General features: G+C 37.6%; 1 protein-coding gene across 4 annotated transcripts in view; it reads right to left on the bottom strand.

Annotated features, from left to right (window-relative positions):
• The window catches only part of NSD2 (nuclear receptor binding SET domain protein 2), a 106,371-nt gene that overhangs the window by 23,951 nt on the left and 61,218 nt on the right, over positions 1-21,202 (bottom strand). For all 4 annotated transcript variants that reach the window (XM_084517772.1, XM_084517769.1, XM_084517770.1 and 1 more), the window contains 7 exons: positions 16,654-16,820; positions 15,764-16,255; positions 10,977-11,121; positions 9,860-9,937; positions 8,288-8,406; positions 5,165-5,246; positions 4,033-4,157 (listed from right to left, as the gene is read on the bottom strand). In XM_084517772.1, the coding sequence (XP_084373898.1) occupies positions 4,033-4,157; positions 5,165-5,246; positions 8,288-8,406; positions 9,860-9,937; positions 10,977-11,121; positions 15,764-16,255; positions 16,654-16,820 (1,208 nt within the window). The remainder of the gene's footprint in view (positions 1-4,032; positions 4,158-5,164; positions 5,247-8,287; positions 8,407-9,859; positions 9,938-10,976; positions 11,122-15,763; positions 16,256-16,653; positions 16,821-21,202) is intronic.

The raw sequence follows: 21,202 nt of genomic DNA, 5'->3' as shown, positions 1-21,202 counted from the left end.
TTTCTTCCTTCCTGTTCTTAGAAACTCAAAGGCGGTTATTTTTACCTTTAGTAAGCACGCCTAGAATATTTCAGTTGTATACTGTAGGACAACTAGACTCCAGGGTTGAAAAATGGAGCTGACGTACTGTTTTGGTTGCAAGTTGTACATGTCTCATGACTGCCTTCTTCATCAAATAGCTTACCTTTTAAGATTTGTATGTGTTCTCTCCATTGTGTATACATACTAATACCCATAAAAAACACAGAAAAATCTGCCTCAAATTGATAATAAAAAAATATATCGTTTAATATGCACAAAAATAGCACAACTTAAGGCTACTGTCTTGCATTATTAGGTGTTGGAAATTTAAGAAGTTGTAGCTATAACCAGCAATTGAGTTTGTTTTGACACTGGATATTATGGAAAGTGGAAGGAATTCCCTCTAGGGAATATAAGGAACTTATGTTAAAAACAACACCTTCAAAATCTTTCACGGGCTTCTTTAAACTGCCATCTGCTGGTCAGCTCATACTTCATGAGGGTATGATGAATGACAGACTAGCTAAGAATTTAGAGTATTACATGTTCTTTATTTTATCCTCTCGTAAAAATATTACAATTCTTCGACAAAGTTCAGAAGTAGTATCTAGGCCCTGCAGGATGCTATGACACTTATCTGCTGTCAACAAATCCATCCAATTTAATGAAGCCAGCCAATCACCACAAAAATTGATTGAAAAGCTAAAGCAGATATGTCTCATGCAAACACACAAAGTGTGCTAATAATCCAGCCGCAATGGTAATGCAAAGCCTTTTTTATTTATTAAAAAATACTGGTTATGCTTTGCTAGCACCTACCACATTACTGGGGAGGGGAAGGAGAAAGTAAAAGTGAAACAAGAATACACCACCTGCATCTCTTCTCACAACTATCGTGTTTTGGATGGTTACACCAAGTCTTTTTTCAGCAGTACAAAACTACTCTGAACTTTTGCAGACTTGGAAGTGTTGAGTATCTGCCTTACACTAGGCCCCACCAGTTGATTATTAAGAACTGGATTTTAAGCAAAATCATATTTCACATAAAATACTGGAGGAAATCACTATTGATGCCAAGTGCCTAGAAGTAAAATTAAGTATTTTGTTTCAAGGTATGCAGGTATGAAATTTATTCATTATGTATAAATACCAAATAAAAAATAAGGTATTGCTAACTTTTGCCCAGTGACTTACAAAAAAACCTCTACTGATTCTTCTCGATACATCTTAACACAATTAAAAACCCAATTTTCTGAAAGGAGCGAATGTCTACCTTTTACTCTTTGATATGTCAGGTCTATATAAACGTTTGTCTGTTCTTAAGGCAGAAGTCCACCCCCTCCTTCCTCTTTCCCTTTTAAATTAGACACCCAAAGCAACTTGTTGATTGCAAATTTGGCCTCTATTCATATTAATTTTGTAATATTTCAAGTAAACACCATTTTAAAAAAATACCTCCAATAACGATAAAAAGCATCCAAAATCTCTAAAAAACATGTCAGATAAGATGATCTTTCAAACAAGAAAAAACTGAGCACACTCTTTCCTACTGAACATACCTTTCCTAGACTTCAGTTGCAATGGAGTGACATTTAAAAGGTGTGCAACTAGCAACAGTCCTTGACAAATAACAGTCATATGCAGGTTCCCTTCTGGAACCAGCTGTCCACAAGTAGTGTGGGGGAAAAAAAGAAAAAAAAAAGAATGAAATAAAGAGTAAAAACAGCCAGGATCCACTTAATATTGCTGTGAAGGTGTATGTGCTTGTGGAATATGCAGTACTTTTTTTCACCTTTGTTAGAAGATCATTTAAGTCAGCATTTATAGTATAATAGTGAACACAGAAATATAAAAGTTAGTCAGCAAATGTATTTAATGTTGAAAAGAATTACATCCTATTCAATTAGCTGAGCAAGGCTTTCAGCATTGCATGATTGTGTTTATGTTTTAAACTTTTTCCCTTATCACTCTGGAGAAGGTTTCCCTCTGGATGAATACTCTCAGGGCACACACAAATTAAGCCATTTAGAAAAGTGCTAAATAACAATACAAAAGGGAAAAAGGTTTTGAAAGCCACCCACAAAATTCAAGGTTTAGAGCCTTCCTTGTTCAGTAGAATAGATCAACAGTAACTTCAGAAACACATGCCTGTCATTTCTGTTTTATTTAAAGGCAAAATATACCTAATATCATAGGAAAGAAACTGGGGCCAATCCTTAGCTGGTACAAGTTCAGGTCAGTGTAGCTTTAAACCATCTAAGGATCCAACCCACTGTTATCTACTCCCCATCAGACCCAGTACCCCGCCCTTCCACCCCCCATATCTCTACTGTTTGACAGGATACATTTCTGGTATGTTGACTGTGATTGTTTTAAAACATTTTAAACCTTTGAGAACAATTAATTCCCTTTCTGATTTGTATATCTGTGTCTTACGAGCAGTGTAAGATGTTAATTTTTCTCTCATCTTTTGCTGTTTAGCAGTAGCTAAGTAAATTAAGAGCTAAGTTCTAAGATTTTCATAGAATCATCTTAGCCTATACAACCATATCCATTTTTACATGTGAATTGTTAAGATACAACCCAAAATCCTACAAAATAACCTTTTATAGGGAAAGATTTCTGGAGATTTTATTTTTTTATAACACAATATCTAGAAATAGGAGAATCTTTCTCCGGAGATTACAGTATTTAGAGATGCATGTTTAGAATCAAAAGGATTGTATTTTCCTTAAATGGGTCTGGCTGAATGATGGTCCCAAACACAAACAGCTTAGACAGCAAGTGCTGGTACAAAAATCAAAATGGCAGAAACTGGTAAGTCAGCTTGGGAGTCTCTCGGTTGAGAAAACAAAATGAGAACAAGTATTACTTTACTTGATTGCTGCCCTGGACATTTTTTCCTGTGGGACTTTTGTTGTTTGTTTTATTAGGGCATAGGAGGGAGAATTTGGGGATTATTTTGTTTGATAGAATTTTTCAAGTTACAGTAAGATATACAGCCATTAACATGCAATCTTCCCCCACCCCCAAAGGTAAACCATTTACTGAACATAGTCTAGATATTTTAACTGCATTCATTATTGCGTCTAAGCGCCTCATGCTTTTGTTAGGGGAGATGAAAGAGTCTCTGCGATAGATAGAAGCCCTACTCCCTCATTAGCAGGCAAGTATTTTCTCTACAACTTCTGTAATACAAACTGCTTGAAGCTGTTTGTCCATGGATATTTTACTAAATCCTACCAACTACATTTCTGAACCCACCTGTGAAACAGCATGCATACTTCACCCTCATGCTGCCATTCTTTGGCTGATTTGTTTTAATAGTGTAGATGACTGGGGGAACGGTTTTAATGGATTGTATGAATACACTTCTGGTACATACATTTCATTTATTGTATGTCAGTTGAAAAGAATTACAGTTCCAAATATGCAGAGCTAAGACTATGATTAGTAAGTATCAAAAAGATACATCCTTCACTGCCTGCTTAACTCTACTGGCGATGAAGCTATTTGCATCACAGAGAAATAGCACTTAAACAGCCTGAAAACTAATTTGAGCTTAAAGGGGCTCTGCTCAGAAAACTGTCCAGTTCTAGATCAAACAGAGGATTAGGAAACTTGCTTCAATATAAAAGCTATGGCAACATGACAATATTGAGTTACATAATGTAACTAATGTAGTACACTTACATAAAGTCTGTAGAAGAAAATACAGAACACACTGGCATTTTACTTTGCCTCTAATAGAAGGTTACAATTCTAAAACTTTGTTGGTAAATACATTAAAAACCACAATAATATCTCGACGTCCCCAAATCAGACGTTCTTGTTACAATAAATGAATTTGCAATGCACACATTAACAGGTTTCACAGAGGCCAGAACTGTAACTTGTCTAGAGCACCAACGTTAGAGAATTCGCCTTTGTTTTTTGTTTTTAAACAAAAAGATTCACACCTGAAAATTTCTGTAATTAAATGGCTGTGTGCAAACACCACTTTTTTTTTACCTCATTCTCAGTTAAGGAAGCTGAAGGAGATGAACTCTTGCTAAAAGCAAGAGTTGAAGATTCTGCTGCTGAAGCCCGATTTCGCTTCTTCAGAGGTTTACATGCATCAGACAGATTTTTCGTTGCTGTAAAATAATTTTGGTTTACAAAGTGAAGTTTGGAACTTTAAAACGTTATCTCCCTGAAGCCATTTAAAATATTCCTTCATGTAAAGGAAGGAATGATTTAGGTAGGTCTTCTGGGAACCTACATAAGGCTGAGAGAACAAGAAGTTTCTGAAACCACGTGTTTTGTCTTGACTTTAAAAATAAAGGTTTCTATTAAGCAAATATGTACTACAAATGGCTAGAAATGTTTTCCCCAAGTTATTTTACTCATTTCTATTAAAACCAAAACACCTTGTGACTTATCGCCTCTTTAAAGCAGAGGTAACAGTTACATCCTCAGATAACTCTAGAAGGCCTATGTGATCTCATCTCAATGAGTATCACTAGTACTTTGCCAAGAGAAAGGTTACATACAGGGACCAGGTACCAGACATTATCTATGGCATGTCGCCGCTTCTACATTGCGCAGAACTTTCTGAAGCTTACTCGTCTTTGGCATTTCATTATAATACCTAGAGACACGCTCTTACAGCAGTTATCTTAAACTTGAACATCATTAATAAGTCTGACTTTTGGATTTTGGTCCAAGGTGATTTAGAATTCCCTCTCATGCGCCACACTGCCTCCCATCAAGCATCATTTACAAGGTCTAAAACCACATAGTAACTGATTACATTGATGGTCACTGCTCTTGTTTTATTGGGCAGATGAAGAATGACAAATTGGAGCAGTAGGATTCGTATCACTGCTTTCCAAGATCACAGGGCAATAGCTTTAATTTGGTGCCATCAAATGGTGAACTTGTGAACTGCTGCTCTAAATCAGCAATACACAATTTCAATCAAGTATAATGCTGCAAAATGGTGGTAGTGAAGGAAGAGGGCACACTCCCCCCCCCAACTGTGGCATAGTGGCTGTAATTTGTTACTGCGTCAGCAAATTTAGGCGGCTGCCTCAGACAACCTGTTTATTTTAAAATTATTTAATTGAAAAAGTTACATTAAAACTTATTCTGACCACATTACCTGACTGGTTCTTTTGTGAAGAGGAGGTTTCTGTGACCTTAGTAGAGTTTGTTTTTGCTGTTTTGTCATTGCTTGTCTCCCTCTGTCACAAAAAAAAATATGAAAAAATAAAAAAACTCCTAATTTATGAGTGGTTGGACAAAACTGGCAATTACTTCTGGATTTATGTTATTAAAAAGAAAGTGTCTTTACAAATATCTGAATGGTAATGTAGTTAAGCTAGCCCCATTTAAGTGATTTTTTTAAAGCTCATCTATAGCACAGGGTACAAACCCATAAACAAATGAGAAAAATTAAAGAACAAGGTATTCCAGCATCCCACTTATCCATCCCAAACTCAGCATATCAAAAAGGGGAGCTCTATATGAAAATAAAACACGTAAATGACCCTTACTAGTCTTTGTCTATACTGGTCAAATTAAAACCTTTAATTATTAAAGGTAAACTGCAGAAGTAGTATATAAATTTGAGAATAAATGCAGAATTTTAAGTCTCAGAGGCTTGCTTTCAACTCCACAACTTATAGCAGTGCCATTTTTAAAATTACTATGGTTAAGATTGTTCCAGCATTTCCAAAATATAAACACTATTTTCAAGGGATCACATAGAGTGCATAAAGTCACTCCAGACTGAGAATTTATCATTAAATGTTCAGGCCAAAAACTAGGGAAATTTGGTCAACACTGTGTCAAAATTAGACACTATTCCTTACACATGATGCCACTGTTTTTTTCTTTGTATGTTACAAATTCATTCAAATAGTATGTCCCTAAAATTGTAGCCAAGTGTTTAACCCTGCCAAATGCTCAGACGATCAATAAGAAAATTCTAAAGAATTAGATATTTTTCATATTCTTTGTCTGACAATTTTATAAAAGCTGTCCAGGTGAACACCTTGAAAGCCAGAGACTGGTTTCCTTTGTAAAAATAAATACGAATGGATACTGTACTATAGATATGCTACAATGCACTTCTACTGATGTCTAAGCTACCCTACCACTGATGCTGCTGTGTAAAATGAATGAAAATGTACAGTTCACTCAATTTAAAGCAGGCTTTACAAAACTCCCATTGTGCTAATGTGCATTTTATATATGTCACGAAAGCACCAATAAACTAAATATTTTTTTTCAGAACTTTCATATATCTATTATGACTTTGTGCAACAACTTTGTGCAACAACATTCAGATTTCATACGTAAGAGCTGAGGGCAAAAAGGATAGGGTAACGCACAACTCTCATGCAAGAAGTGGTCATGAAAGATCATTAAAGTTTCACCTATCCAAAGCAATTCTAACATAAGCCTTCAAGCAAACTGGGACTAGAGAAAGGAAGGTGTATAGTTTGTGTTTGCTTTTTGGAATCTCTGTGTAGACATTTTTGCTGTTATTCGCTATATTTTTACTACCAGCACATATGGCTAGACGTACCCACAGCTGGTGGGAGCAGGAAAAAGACTAAGAGGTTATCCATTAAAAACTGGGAAGGCAGCAATTCTACGTGATAACTGACCCATCCGTGGACAGAAGCACAAAAATCACTGCCATATGCATCTAGTTTCCAAATTGCATAGTTTTTATACATACCAGACTCCTTGTAACTAATTCTGATAAACTGACCAGATAAAGGACATCACTTTTTAAATGTATATAACAAATTATTAAGTCAGCTTAATCAGTTATATGCATCTTATGAGAATCACTTATCTCAATCATTTGTTTTTTTCCTGTCAATTGTCAAACCTGTATTGTGGAATCAAGACACCCAAAGCTCACCTTCGTGAACTATACTGCAACCACCTTTCATTCTACTTCTGATTAATCTGTGCTAATTGTTGCAAACAAATTCAGGTCAGACAGTAAAGAAGGAACTTTGGTGACAGTCAAAACAGGGACTTCATAGCAGGAATTAACTGCAATCAATAAATATTTCCCTGTACCTAGCGCATTATAGTCAATTCAAATCAATTAGACAAGTTTAAAAATTTATCCTAGAATATAAAATGGATATTTAATGACTAATCTTTTAGAGCAAAAAGTGCAAAAACCACTTTTGGCTCTTCTCTCTGCAAAGGTAATAAAACATCTCTAAGGATTATCCTTACTCCTTACCAATAGGCTAGATAAGCCTGGCTATCCGAAATTCTACATGTTTTTTTATATTGAACACTAAAGAAATTGTCTGGATATCCACCTTATCAATAGAAGCAACTAAAAGAAGAGCCTATCAAACAAACGTGACATCTATAAACGTGACCTGCAGAATTAATTTAAAAAATCTACCACCTTCCTTATACTAGCTTGCTTCATTTAACCAATGTGCTACTGAGTCCTGAGGCAAGGTTTGCAATACTTACACTATGGCATGGTGCTCTTGTAAGATGTCTGAAAACACCTGTGAGCTAAACTCTCCACAAATGTGAAACCTATGAAGTTCACTGGTCTAAATGCACAGCTAAATAAGCCTATGCTTGAGTGTCTCGAAGATTTGGGCTGACATTCATATACCTAGTTTTAGTGACCTGCATAAGGAAAACTCATTGTCACAAGCAAGCTATACTGAAAAGAAGCTTGTGATTTGCATGATAGAGACACAGTAATATTTACTGCAGTTTCCTAACTTAAGCAATTGGGCAGCACGTCACTAGAATGTACTACAAGCTTCGTTCCAGTTCCTGAAAAGTAGTTTTCCTGTTTTGTTTTACTTGCTTTCCTCTCTCCCCGCACTTCTGTCTGCAAGCAGCATTCACTAACATATACAGATTCTTGTATACGTTCCTGTATACACTCCTGAACTCTTATTCATGGGGAAAGAAAACAACTATAAAGCATGACAATAGTGAAAGGTCATGCCTCTGCACATTCCTTTGGGAAACAGACTTTCTCAGCATACATTTTCACCAGTCTACGTAGCAAGAGCATCTTGTTATATCTCCATCCTCAAAACCAAAGAAGAAAGCCCATGGCAACAAGCTCACGTTTCTCTGAATATTTACAACAGTTTGGTTTGATATACAAACATTACTTTTTTAATCCTGAAAATGGAAATGCTGACAAACTTAACTACAGCAATGTGTTTGGTGCTGCTATAAATCCACCCAAACAAACCAACAACATAATTACCTTCCGATTATTCTGTTTATCCATCCTGAGTCTTTTCCTAGGTGCTTCCTGAACTTCAAAATCTTCTGTAGGTTCCTTTGTCCTCTTTTTTTGGTTTCTTTTATTTCCATGTAAGTTACCTTGGGATGGGGGATGGGGGAAACTTACATGAAAAATAATCTAAAACCCACTTTCAAATTATTTTGAACTGATCTAGTTATTTAAGTTACTTTTCTTTCAGTCATTATTTTTAAAACATAGTTAAACATTAACACAGTTCGATGACCTCTTAATGCCTAAGGTCTGGTTTCTCTTTCTGAAGGCAAGCTCTAGACATATCCAAATCAATTGCTTAATACTCATTTTAGAAAGACTAAAGCACTAGTTTAAGATCTGAATATCACTGCCCAACATTTGTTTCGTATTGTTAGACTACACATGGTTGATCTATACAGCTTTTAACTCTTCTGCCACTTTATAATAGTCTCAGCACTGAATAAATGTTTACGTCTCCTTCAGGAGTTCTCCAGTTGATACTGGTGAAGTTACTGAAGACATCTATTAAAGGGCCTCTGGAAAAGACAAGATATCACCAACTGTACAGATTAATTCTCTCTTTCTGGTATGGCAATTCCAGGTGCTTTCCAACAAGCTTACTTATGTTGTACAGGAGACCATAAGATCCCCTTCCTTTGTGAACCAAAATCCTAAGAACAGATTCACTTTGGTCATTTTAAACCAAAATGGACTTATTCACACATTTTTATGATAATTCACTGTGAAGTTCAAGCAGCTGGCTAAATTACAAAAGCTCAGTGACTAACCTACATACCCTTTCCATAGGTTCAGCAATTGTTTACGCTTGCTCTACCTCAAAAAGACAGATGAAAGTTTAGGAAGTGGTCTGGTTCATCAGCATGAAACGGCAACATTTTTACACTCTCCAGTACTCTCTAGTTTATGAAGCTACCAAGTATTATTAATATGAAGATTGCAAGCTCCAGGGGCACAACTATGTTAACTGAAAATTGCCCTACAGCTACAAGCATTCTATTCCAGTGGGAACAAATAGTTACAAATATTAAAAATATAGTAACTTGAAAATACGAATAATTTTCAAATTAATGTTCATATCTAAACAATCTAGGACATATTCTATTATCAAACTCTGAATCCACAAAAACAGACTGAAATGGCTCCAGGAGAACCTGCTACTTATAAAAAGCCAGAAAAAGAAATCCCACAATATTCTTCCAAGTTTAAGATAAGAGGATTTGGGTAGGGGAACGAGTCAACTGACATGTTTTCATCTGTAGATAACTATAAATGTACACAATATATGTACTAGAAACACCTGGTACAGGTACAATTTCAATTACATTTCTTGCAATATGACACTGAGGAAGGTGAACAAAATTCAGCACTACAGCATTTAGATATTTAATTTGGGATCCATTAAAATTCTAACGTCAAGGAAGACAACATCTGAGATAAAATAAAGAGATTATGATACGTGGGCGATTACATAAAAAAATACACTCAATAGCTACTTATAATGATGAACTATTTGCACACAACACAAATTTCAATTACTTCTGGATCTTGATCTCCTTTTAGGTGAGTCTTGAAACACTTTACGTTTGGCCTCTCCAATATTCTTCAATGATGAACCTTGAGAGATACAGAATGTGTTTTTTTTTTAAACTGATATCCAAATATTTGACACTTAAATTTTAAAGTTAAAAACTTTTCAATTTTCCACAAAATGATGTTATTTCACACACACACAGATAGTTAACAAAACTGACTGCCATTTTTATACAAGTTTTTCCAAGTCTCACAAACTTTCAAACACTCCCTCTCATTCTTGTCATTGCCCAAAGCAGCACCTGTTGGTTCTAATACTTCCATAGTATGCATTCTTACAGTGCTATAAAACTATTTAAATTTGAAAAGTGATATCTATTGAAATTTGATAAAGTCCATGCAAATGCCAAACTATCTTCCTCTTTCTTTCTCAAATACATGACTCCAAAATCCTCAGATATTTTGCAAAATAGTTAAGACTCTTAATCAAAACTAAATGCTAGACAAAAGCAACAAAAAAGAAGAAAAAAAAAAAGTATTTGAAATCTTGTACAACATCCTAAAAACTTTGCGTAGCACAATAAAATGCCAAGTGGATGAAAGATTCAGAATAAGGTTTGGAATACTTCTTCCTGAGTTGATGCTGATGAGGTAATATACTCTAGGTATTTGTATGAAGAAAAGGTGTAGCACTGATTACACTTTTAAAACCATTTCCTAAATCTTCTATTCAAAAAAACAAAAAACAAAAAAACAAAACCAAAACAAACACTCAAATTTTACTAGTAGTAACACTTCGTCTTCCCTTCCCACCATCCACTAGTAACAGGCAGTGGATGCAATGGCAGCTGCTTATGGGCAGAAGAAGAATGAGAAATCAGCAATCTCTAAACAGTAGGTTTACATATAACAACTTTTCAGAACAATGAGCAAGAAATGTAGACTTCATGGGTTGCTTTTATTGTAACCATTGGCATTCCTTTGCTATTGGCACAAACACCAAGAATTAAAACTGGAAAACAGTGAAAGCTGTTTTCCCTACAGGTCTCAAATATGTGCTTAGTTTAACACCACTATGTATATCAAATTTAGTTAGAGTACACTAGCACAGTTTTACGTTTACCAGAGTCTTCTTCAGATTTGGGAGAGGTCACTATGGCAAACTTTGTGTTATAGCGAGCTTTCTGTTTTTCACTAAGCATGTTCCACTGCGATTCAAGCAATTCTTCAATCTCCTCACTTGACGCATCTGGATGTTCAGCAACCACCTATACATGCAGAAATAGGGTTTTATTAAAAAAAGGTGACCATTGAAACGAATGGCATATATTCTTCTATTGCTTTGGAAAACTGGATACAAACGAGTTATCTAACATCTGCTGTAGACAGAACTACATTCAAACATTTCGTATCCAGTTTTGGTTTGTATTTATTTTTTGAATAACCACTTCTTTCTAAAAAAAATAATCTTTCAGCAGATTCAGAAGTATTAGGTACCGTTTTAGAAGTATCTATTTGCCTTTTAAAATTCAGAAAATTGAGTAGGAGTAGATCTTGTGGTATGGTGATTCCAAAAATTTTTATTAATTCTGGATGAAGTTTAATTCTGCCCCATAGAAAACACACAAGCAATATTGGAATAAATGCTTGCCTACAAGGACATCCACCAATCCACAGGAAAACTCGTTATGCATAGGGGTACTCCTTTATACCTATCTTAGCAGAGAGATTTACACAAACTAGCATCTGATGCAACATTCTGCTGTATTAATTTATCATTTTTATACTATTTATACAAATACTGGGAACTCAAAAAGCTGTGAATCTTTTCTTAATGTAAGCACAATACTTAACAGCCATCATTATGGAAGTTAAGAGACTTCCTAGGAAGTTTATTCAACACAAACAGGAAAGGCAGTATCTAAAAACAAACAAACAAAAAACTCCTTCAGTATTTTCATACTCTCACTTAAGGAAAACCAGATTTGATAAATCTCAGAAGTCAGAAAGCTGTAAGATTCTGAAATCTACAGCAATGAAACAGTAGCTTTAAAACCAGCCCTCACTCCCTATCTCATTACCCAGCATTCTCCAAAGCCCCACAATTTATTACTGTAGTGATGCAACCAATACCCCGAAACCATGGAGCAAAAGAAAAAGCAGGCCAACGGAGCCAAATGTTTCAACAGTAACACCATTCAACAGAACAGAAAGACAATCTTTCTGTGGAAATAATTAACCTAACTTCTAAGAACGTGTTTTAATGTTGCATTTCCTGGTATCAAACAAGGTACAAGTGTACCAAGTGTACCAGTGAAGCTCCTCCTGGAGTTGCAGTAGTTGTTACACCTTCTTCCCACTGAGATCATTCAGTGTCTAGGAAGAAAACTCATGCTGTAAGTTCTCCCCAAGTGGAGTCCTCCTGCTTCTATCTGGCACAAAATACTTGCTAGCAGAATATAACTACCTTTGGAAGCCTCTGTTCAAGGTTTGATTAATATTGCAAAGTATCCAAAAGTTATTGAGAGGGGAGAACACAGACCCACAAGAAACCTCTCCCACAGATCTCACCTCTTCAGGCAACCAAGTTAACAGCAATTTTGGCCACTGTCTGCTGAGTGTATAGCTCATTCTGCCCAAGTAGGGCACTGAGTTATTTCATTTTCTAACAAGCAACTAGCTGTGCTCATACAAACAAGATGCAGTTTAGTGTCACCTCCAGTCCGACCGAAATACAAACAAAAACAACAGGCATGAGAAACCCATGGCTCTTAATGAGGGAAGCTGCACAAAGAAGCACTGCCCAACAGTTTTCTCCAAAGTCTTCACGGTGTCATACTCAATTCCTGGCATACGTAGTGGAAACAGTACATGTGAAAATCATGCACTTCTCTACAGTATTTCTTAAAGTCTAAATACGCTACAGAAAAAAATGGAAGATCTTTTCTTAGATCTGGGAATTAACATTACTATAGGTGTGGAAAACATGGTACTTAGGTCAGGCACATACTGCTCATGCAAGCATATTACCTCCACTCATTTGTCTAGATGTCCAACAGATCCTTATATATGCAGAAATCTTCAATTGTGCACCCTACTAATGAACTTATTTCTTAATTTACCTTAAAATAGTCTCAATGCCCAAATCAATGAATTCATATGAACAGCAGAGCTGTCTGTCTCTCACTGAATAATACCTTTAGCCCAAGTCAGACACTTACTTGTAACTATCATGGTGGTTGTATTTCACAGAGAAAGTCCACAAGAATGCCAGCAGTACAAGATACAGCTGAACTCCTTTGGTGACAGCATGAAATACTTAACATATCACTACAACTATGACAGTGCTCCAAGCTTTCAATGCTTCCTTTCCTCAGGGAAACATGCCTACTAAAACCATTCTCCAGCAGCAATTCCAGGCTTCAAGCAGCCATCATTAATTTCTGAAAATGTCAACTGTTTCTCATTGTTCTATCCTCAGAAAAGTAACACAAGAAGTAGTAATTAATATAACCAAACCGATACACGAATCCTACTACCATACAAATCTAGACTCCAAACAAAACACAGCGGGAACATCTCTACTTTTAAGATACCGTGTGATTATTAGAGGCCCTGAATGAGAAGTCTTTAGTCATTCCCTTCCATCTCTTCCCAAGTCTGTGAGCCAGAGAACCTCTTTAGGATACAGTTTTGCTTTGTCCTTAATATATTTATGTAAATACCTAAGGAACCATACTCTGGTCTCTCAGATGCCACCAATGTAAATGGGTCAAAAAGAGATCTGCTTTTTAGCTGATGTTATCACTACATCTAAAATATCAGAATAACTAAAACAAGAGGAAAAAAAAGTCTCTTGGATGGAAAGCAAACCACACAAGTTGAACCAGATAAGCCAAAGAGAAGGGAAAACACTGAGTGTTAGTTTGCACACAAATTCCACCTTCCACCAAAGTCACAAAACTGCCCTTTTAAAAGCAATCTGACAGGCCTGAAGAGTTCACTAAAATTAGGTAGCAGGTTTGGTGCAAGAAGCGTAAATATCTAAAATTGTATTTACCTTCTTTGCTAGTCGTCTTCACATCAAGAGAAAGGAAAAAACAGGCTCTAATGATCTTAACCTGTTAGAGGGACTTTTGGCTGCAGCTGTCTGTTATCTGCTGTTTTTATAACCTACATCTGTTCCATGCACAGAAATGCTTCTGTATCTAACAGCATCAGTCACATAATCGTGGATTTGGGTTTTCATGACTCATTTTATTAAAAGGTATTGTAGGTAGAAATGGTAGGATGCCCTCTCTCAAGATATATGTAGTATTTTGAAATTTATGTCCTTTTACCTATAACTCTGTGTAATACTAAACATTACCATCAGTGTGATTTTCAAGTTTATGTAAGTTTTTCAGTTTCCCAAAGTGACACTGAAGACAAATCAATTCTTCGATGTCAAATATTAATATGCTTTGCATTTTCCATCTATTATGTTGAAAGCTATAGTATAACCATAGAAGGGAATGAAACTTGATAACTGGCACAGTAAATAGCAATGTAACATCAGAGACACAGCATGTCTCTTCTGTAGTAGGATGAGTTCAGCTAAGAGTCCATAAAACCAATCATAAAAATCTAATTTCTTCCAGAGAAGTAATTTCATATGCCTCAATACTGCACAAGACTTCTTGCTACCTACCTTAAAGGCCAAGGAAATGCCCTCTTGCCATTACACAAGTTACTTACAGAAGAACTGGAAACAGAACTCACTTCTCTCAAACATGAGACAGATGTTTTACCCATACAACTTTTCATAATGAATATTTCAAAATCTGTACTTAATAGTCTGGGTACAAAACCCTCTTGTTTCCGGACCAGCAAACTGAACTGCTAATGTTTTTCTCAAGTGAACCAAATCCACAAAAAGCTATATGTACACTGTGTTCATTTTAAATCTCAAGAGGATCTTGAGTTGCAATGATCTAAAAAAGATCCTTAAGTTGAACTACTACTAATTTATTTCCTTGGAACAAAATCTGTTTTTCAACTTTTCTTCATAAAGTTCCGATTTGTTAATATTTTCTAATACAAATATCTTACAATGAAGTCAACAAATCAGCATCTAAAGACAATTAAAGTCATCTCTAACTTTCTGATCCCTTTGTGAGTATTACAGAAGAGTGCAACTAAAAGACAACATCAGAACTGATGATTCTTCCAGTGCATGGAATTGTACTGCAAATGCAGCAGAGGGCTGCTCATGATTATTGTTCAGATGTTCATAATTTTGAAGTAATGAGCTAGAACAGTGGTACTGCTTTTATGCCTCTACCAGTCTTCATAAGAAATGTTGGTATTAAAGTAGTTATTTAATCTACCTTGCCACGGAGTGTAGTACTCTCAAAAAGGCCTAGTTTCTGTCCCAGCTGATTGCACACTGACAGTCATTTTCATATGCTTTGCTAACTGCTGAAGCTTCTTTTGAAGTTCAGCAAAGGATTCTAGGTAGGTAAATGGAGTTTTTGAAGAGTTTGAAGACAAGCAAACAGACTGCATGATTTGAGCCACGTCATCAAAAAGAACGCATAAGCTAACTGTAAGTAGATTGCCATAAACTGCATAACCTTGTTTATACTTGCCTGAGCATATCTATGCATATCTACTATATTTTATGTATATTAAAAAATTAAGGCTAATAAAAAGGACTGTTGGATTATGTAGGAAGATACTAATGTGACATGCTTAAAGTAAAATGGCACTATCACTATTTTGTTTACTCATCTACACTCCCTCCTTTCTGTTACTGTCTAGACCAAGATTTCATGCAGGCATACCTCATCAAACCCAGAATATTACGGATTCTATCGTAGCAATTAATTTTTGTCAACTAAAGTGAAGTAAGAGCTAAAAGAGACTAACCTCATCTCTGTGCTTTTGACAAAAGACCAAAAACTGAGATACTGCATCGCCCTTTCTGCTTCGTGGAGTAGATGCTGGAGTTTTCTTTCTATTGAGAGGGGAGCCTATCCCTCTTTTGGATTCTGCCTGATCAGATGACTTTTGAGGAGTAGTATTCTTAGTCCCCGACTGACTGCTTTCTTGCGTATCATCAGTGGCAGACAATTTTGATGTCCTTCTCCTCCTCTTGTTAGGAATGCCAGACTCCTTCATTGATTTCAGATTTTCAGTCGTTTCTTCGTTTGAGTAAGATGACTCATCTATCTCCTCTAACGGCTCCACAGCAATGCCAACTTCCTTTGCCACTCGAGGATTAAGATGAGGTCTGTCCCTAATGTAGATGAAGGTGTACTTTGCCTTCCGTTCTTCCACTGTCATGCTTACTGCTTCACTTGCTTGCTTAACACCCATCTCCCACTGTGGCCGCAGTTTCCCTGAAACAGGCTTTAACATCTGCAAGATAAGAAGACTGTGTGAGAAATTTGCTCGCTTTTTATTACAAAATACCAACAGTAACAAAAAACAATTTCAAGAGACTAAGTGTAATGTACAATTACAATTCAGACACTCAAATGGAATTGTATTCGATAGTACTGATACCACGTATAAATCAATGACAAAGCAGACCAGTACTCAATTTTAATAAGTAATATTTATTAATATATTTAATAAGTAATAGTTATCAGTGATAAGCCATCCCATGCTCCACATTTGTATGTGAAATATAAGAATATGAGACTGTAAAACAAGCCATCTTAAAAGCTCCCTAGAATATCTGTTTACATCTATACATACTCATAACAGGAAATTTAAAAGAAATGCACATCTTGCCTTATTTGGAAGCTTCTTACCTTTATTTTCTCTGCTTTAGTGAGGGCTTGTTTTGCACTTTCCTGGCATAATTGTTCAAACTGGTCTTTTTCTTTGAATGGCACAAGGCTCTTCTCAAATATCCAGGCTCGCTCTGGGGCGTCTCCAAAAAACTGAACATGATATTGACGAAAGCTCTTTTTCTGTCCTGAAAAATAATTTAATAAAGTATTTAAGATCCAACTTATATTGTTCTCTGTACTTCTTATAAGCTGCTAGTTACCACAATGACCAAAATACAGTACAACTGGTTTACCTTTCAAAAACCCAGTTACTGGATTGAAAGTCTCCGAGTTAAGTTATTAAGTTTGACATAAAAGCTGACCTGTTTAATACAAACAAAAATAAGCTTCGCTAAATTAACTTAAGGTTACAATCATCTGTCAGTGCTTTCTCTATATATTAACTTATATGTAAGCCTGGATCTTTCTGAAAATACTACATGTGAAAATCAATACAAAATTCAGATTTTCAAAGCTTGGATAGCCTGTGCACTAAGCCTCATCTGCAATCTACCTAAATCATAACTTTTAAATATTCTTAAATACAAACACACACTTCAGCTGATTTTAACAATTGCAATCACAACTTCATCTTAACCAAGCTTTTAAGGAATCAAGGCAAGTATGGAAAAGGATTTGTGTGGTGGAAGGGAGAGTGGGAAGATGAGAGAACAATTCTGAAATCTAGACAAGAGATATCTTTCTAAGATCAAAAAGCGGAATACTGGCTCAGTGTAGTAAGAAATAGGCATACGACCTTCCCCTACTAAAGATCTCAGCTATTCTGCATGGAAGGGGGAAGAAAACACCTTCAAAATTCATGGAGGATTTCAGAGTTAACAACCAACTTCTACGTGGCAGATGGCATAGGTAAGAGAATCAGACTTGAGAGGTCCTTGAGCATCTCCTTCCTAAAATCTTGCAGATTTGTTGTATGCTAAGTGTTCAAATTAAAAAAAAAAAATAGGTTTTGCTGTGATGAGCTACACTTTTGTGGTTGTCAGTACTGCTAAAAAGGATCAGCTACCTGCCCTACATGCCCTACAGTATTCTGTATACAGTTCTTCAAGGTATCACCGTATTAGTATGTCTAAGATGTAGTCTGTGAGGAAGAGGAAATCAGCGAAGGATTTCTGTGTGGTAAGAACAAATAACAGTCGTGGTCATCTGCAACAGATGTTTTCAAACTAGGTCTAGATTTTGCTAGGTTATTCACTCACAGCATACCTTCTGATTTAGTCAGCAAATACTTCTAGCTGATTGCCTCATACACTATTATTACAGTGTTTTCTAGACTTAGAAAGAACTCTCTTTTTGCAATTACTCAGCCAATAATTATGTTTCAAGAGGTTTGATCTTGCCTCAAGATGTGGCATCTGGAACAGTAATATGAAATCAACCTAATGAATGGTATGAGCCTAGGTTTAACTAACCATTACAGCCATATATACTACACACACGAGAGCTACAAGAATGATAATGACTCATTTGAGATCAGGTATGAGACTCAAGAGGAATGGCATAGGTAAAGGTCTCAGGACTGTAGGTGTCCAAGACACAATCCGGTGGCCTAATACATGCTCCAATAAGGCACAGCAAGGAACAATTCTCTAACAGTAATTATTTTGCCCCATCAAGAAAATTCCACTTAACTAGGGACTACTGAGCTCCAATGAACTAACCTCGGATGAAATAAAGGATACATTTTGTATTTAACCAGGATGTCCTAGCTGCTGACAGAGATGGCACATGCTACATTTATGACCACCTGTTAAAATCTGCCTTTGATCATCCAACAGCCCAGTTCCTAGAAGATTCACATGCTCTCTTCCTTTTGCAATATAACACTGGATGGCTGTAACTGCCTAATTAATTAGTCTAAATAATAGTGTCTACCATTAGAAAAATTGAACCTATTTTTGAATCTGCAGGTATCTTCTGTGGTCTGAATGAGTAACAGCACTCCTGGATGAAATAAAGGACATCACTGTGGATTGCTAAATACCAAGCCACCATTTTGGGCTCACAGAAGCCCACAAACCACAAGCTGCTGGGGTTCTGGCAGAGCTTTCTGCAGGACCCACCACTGTTGTTGGTCACTCGCTGAGGAGATCACCTCAGGTGCATGCCTGCTCTGCAGCAGAGCAAGGGACTGTGGTGAACAGGGGGGTTTCCTACAAAGAAGCTTCAGAGAGTGCTGTGACCAGGGTGGGCTAACAGGGCATGGTGTGGCAGTTTGCATGGTTGGGTGTGCAGGGGGAATCATAGAATATCCTGAGCTGGAAGGGACCAACAAGGATCATGGAGTCCAACTCCTGGCTCAACACAGGGCTACCCAAAAATCAGACCCTGAAGTCTGACAGCATTGTCCAAATGCTTCTTGAACCCCAGCAGCTCGGTGCCATGACCACTGCCCTGGGGAGCCTGTCCCAGTGCTTGACCACCCTCTGGGTGCAGAACCTTTCCCTAACCCCCAGCCTGACCCTCCCCTGTCCCAGCTCCATGCTGTTCCTTTGGGTCCTGTTGCTGTCCCCAGAGAGCAGAGCTCAGCGCCCGCCCCTCCACTCCCTGTGAGGGAGCTGCAGGCAGCCATGAGGCCTCCCCTTGGCCTGCTCTGCCTGGGGCTGAACACAACAAGGGCCCTCAGCCGCTCCTTATGGGTCTTCCCCTCCAGAGCCCTCACCATCTTTGTAGGGCTCCTCTGGATGCAACACCATAGTTTTATGTCCTTTCTGTACCGTGGTGCCCAAAACTGATATGCCAACCGGACCCAACCCACAGGGATGCCTGCTGCCTCCCTGAGTACGAGACGTTGCTGGAAAAGTGACTGGCCTGGTATGGCCCTTTGATTATTGTTTTCTCATGCTGGCAGTGATGAGGTAGCAAAGAGAAGTCTAATAGCAATCAAATGGGATTTCAGGGACTTGGGGCAATTTGTTAAAGGATCAGGTGCACAAGCAGTGTTTTCCTCTATCCTTCCAGTAGCAGGGAACAATGGTGAAAGGAAGAGGCAGACCCAGCTGATCAACACGTGGCTCCAAGGCTGGTGTCACCAGCAGAATTTTGGGTTTCTCAATCATGGGGGGGTCCACACAATACCAGGCCTGCAGGTGCTGGATGGGATCTGGCTTTCTCAGAGCAGGAAAAGGATTTTTGCGCAGGAGTTAGCAGGGCTGACTGATAAAATTTTAAGGTAGATTTGAAGGGGGAAAGGGGTAAAACCAGGCAAGCCAGTGATAAGCTATCACTGAGAGAAGGTCTCATGGGTGAAGTGGTGACTGGTGCCCATCTTGGCCACAGTGACCATGAGGTAGTCGAATTTAAAATCTTTGGTGATAGGAGGAAAACTGCCACCAAAACCTCAACCCTGGATATGAGGAGAGCAGACTTCAGACTGTTCAGGGAACTGGTTAGTAAGGTCCCCTGGGAAGCTGCTTTTGTAAACAGTTGGGTCTGTCAGTGCCGGTCAGTTTTTAAGTACCACCTCTTAAAAGCACAGGAACAGGCAATTCCAAAATCTCTGAATCCAAGCAAGTGGAGCAGGAGGTTGGCTTGGCTAAACAGGGATCTTCTAGAGCTTAGGTGGAAAAAAGTGTATGGCCACTGGAAACGAGGTCAGGTGACATGGGAGGCCTACAGAGGTGCTGTTTGCAACTGTAGGGAGAAAATCTGAGTGGCCAGAGCTCAGTTAGAGCTGAAGCTGCACAGTACTGTGAAGGACAATAAAAAGGACTTTTAAAAATATATTAACAGCAAATGGAGGACCAGAGATAACATTGGTCCATTACTTGATGAGGATGGTCACCTCACATATAGGATAGGGATATATACAAAGCAGAAACATTTAATACCTTCTTTGCCTCCGTTTTCAACACTAATGATAGGCTTTGGGGGTCCCAGAGCCCTGAGATGGAGGACTGTGACTGCGAGAATGATGAACTTGCAGCCAAGCCCAAACCTGTACAGGATTTGCTGCTCCAGCTGGACGCAGGTAACCCTATGGGGCCTGACAGGATACATTCCAGGGTACTGGAAGAGCTGGCTGATCTCATCGTGAGACCTCTCTCAATTACGTTTCAATGGTCTTGGAAATCTGGAGAGGTCCCAGTTGACTGGAAGCTGGCAAACATAGTTCCTATTTTCAAGAAGGGCAAGAAAGAAGACCCTGGTAATTACAGGCCTGTCAGTCTCACTTCAGTGCCTGGTGATATTATGAAGAAGATTATTCTGGGAGTTATTGAAAAACAGCTGAAAGACAATGCAGTCATTGGTCATAGCCAGCATGAGTTCATGACGGTAATGTCCTGTTTAAAGAACTTAATTTCCTCTTATGACAAGCACACCCACCTTAGTGACCAAGAGAAGCTAGCTGATATAATCTTTTTGGATTTCAGAAAAGATTTTGATACTGTTTCTCACAGTATCCTTCTAGACAAAATGTCCAGCATACAACTAGACAAAATCCTAATGAAATGGGTGAACAATTGGCTGATGGGTCAAGCGCAAAGGATTATAGTAAATGAGGTTA

The sequence above is a fragment of the Aythya ferina genome, assembly GCF_964211825.1.
Source record: "Aythya ferina genome assembly, chromosome: 4".
NCBI lineage: Eukaryota > Metazoa > Chordata > Aves > Anseriformes > Anatidae > Aythya > Aythya ferina.
Note: the sequence above shows the minus strand (reverse complement) of the source record. Positions and strands in the feature narration are given on the sequence as shown.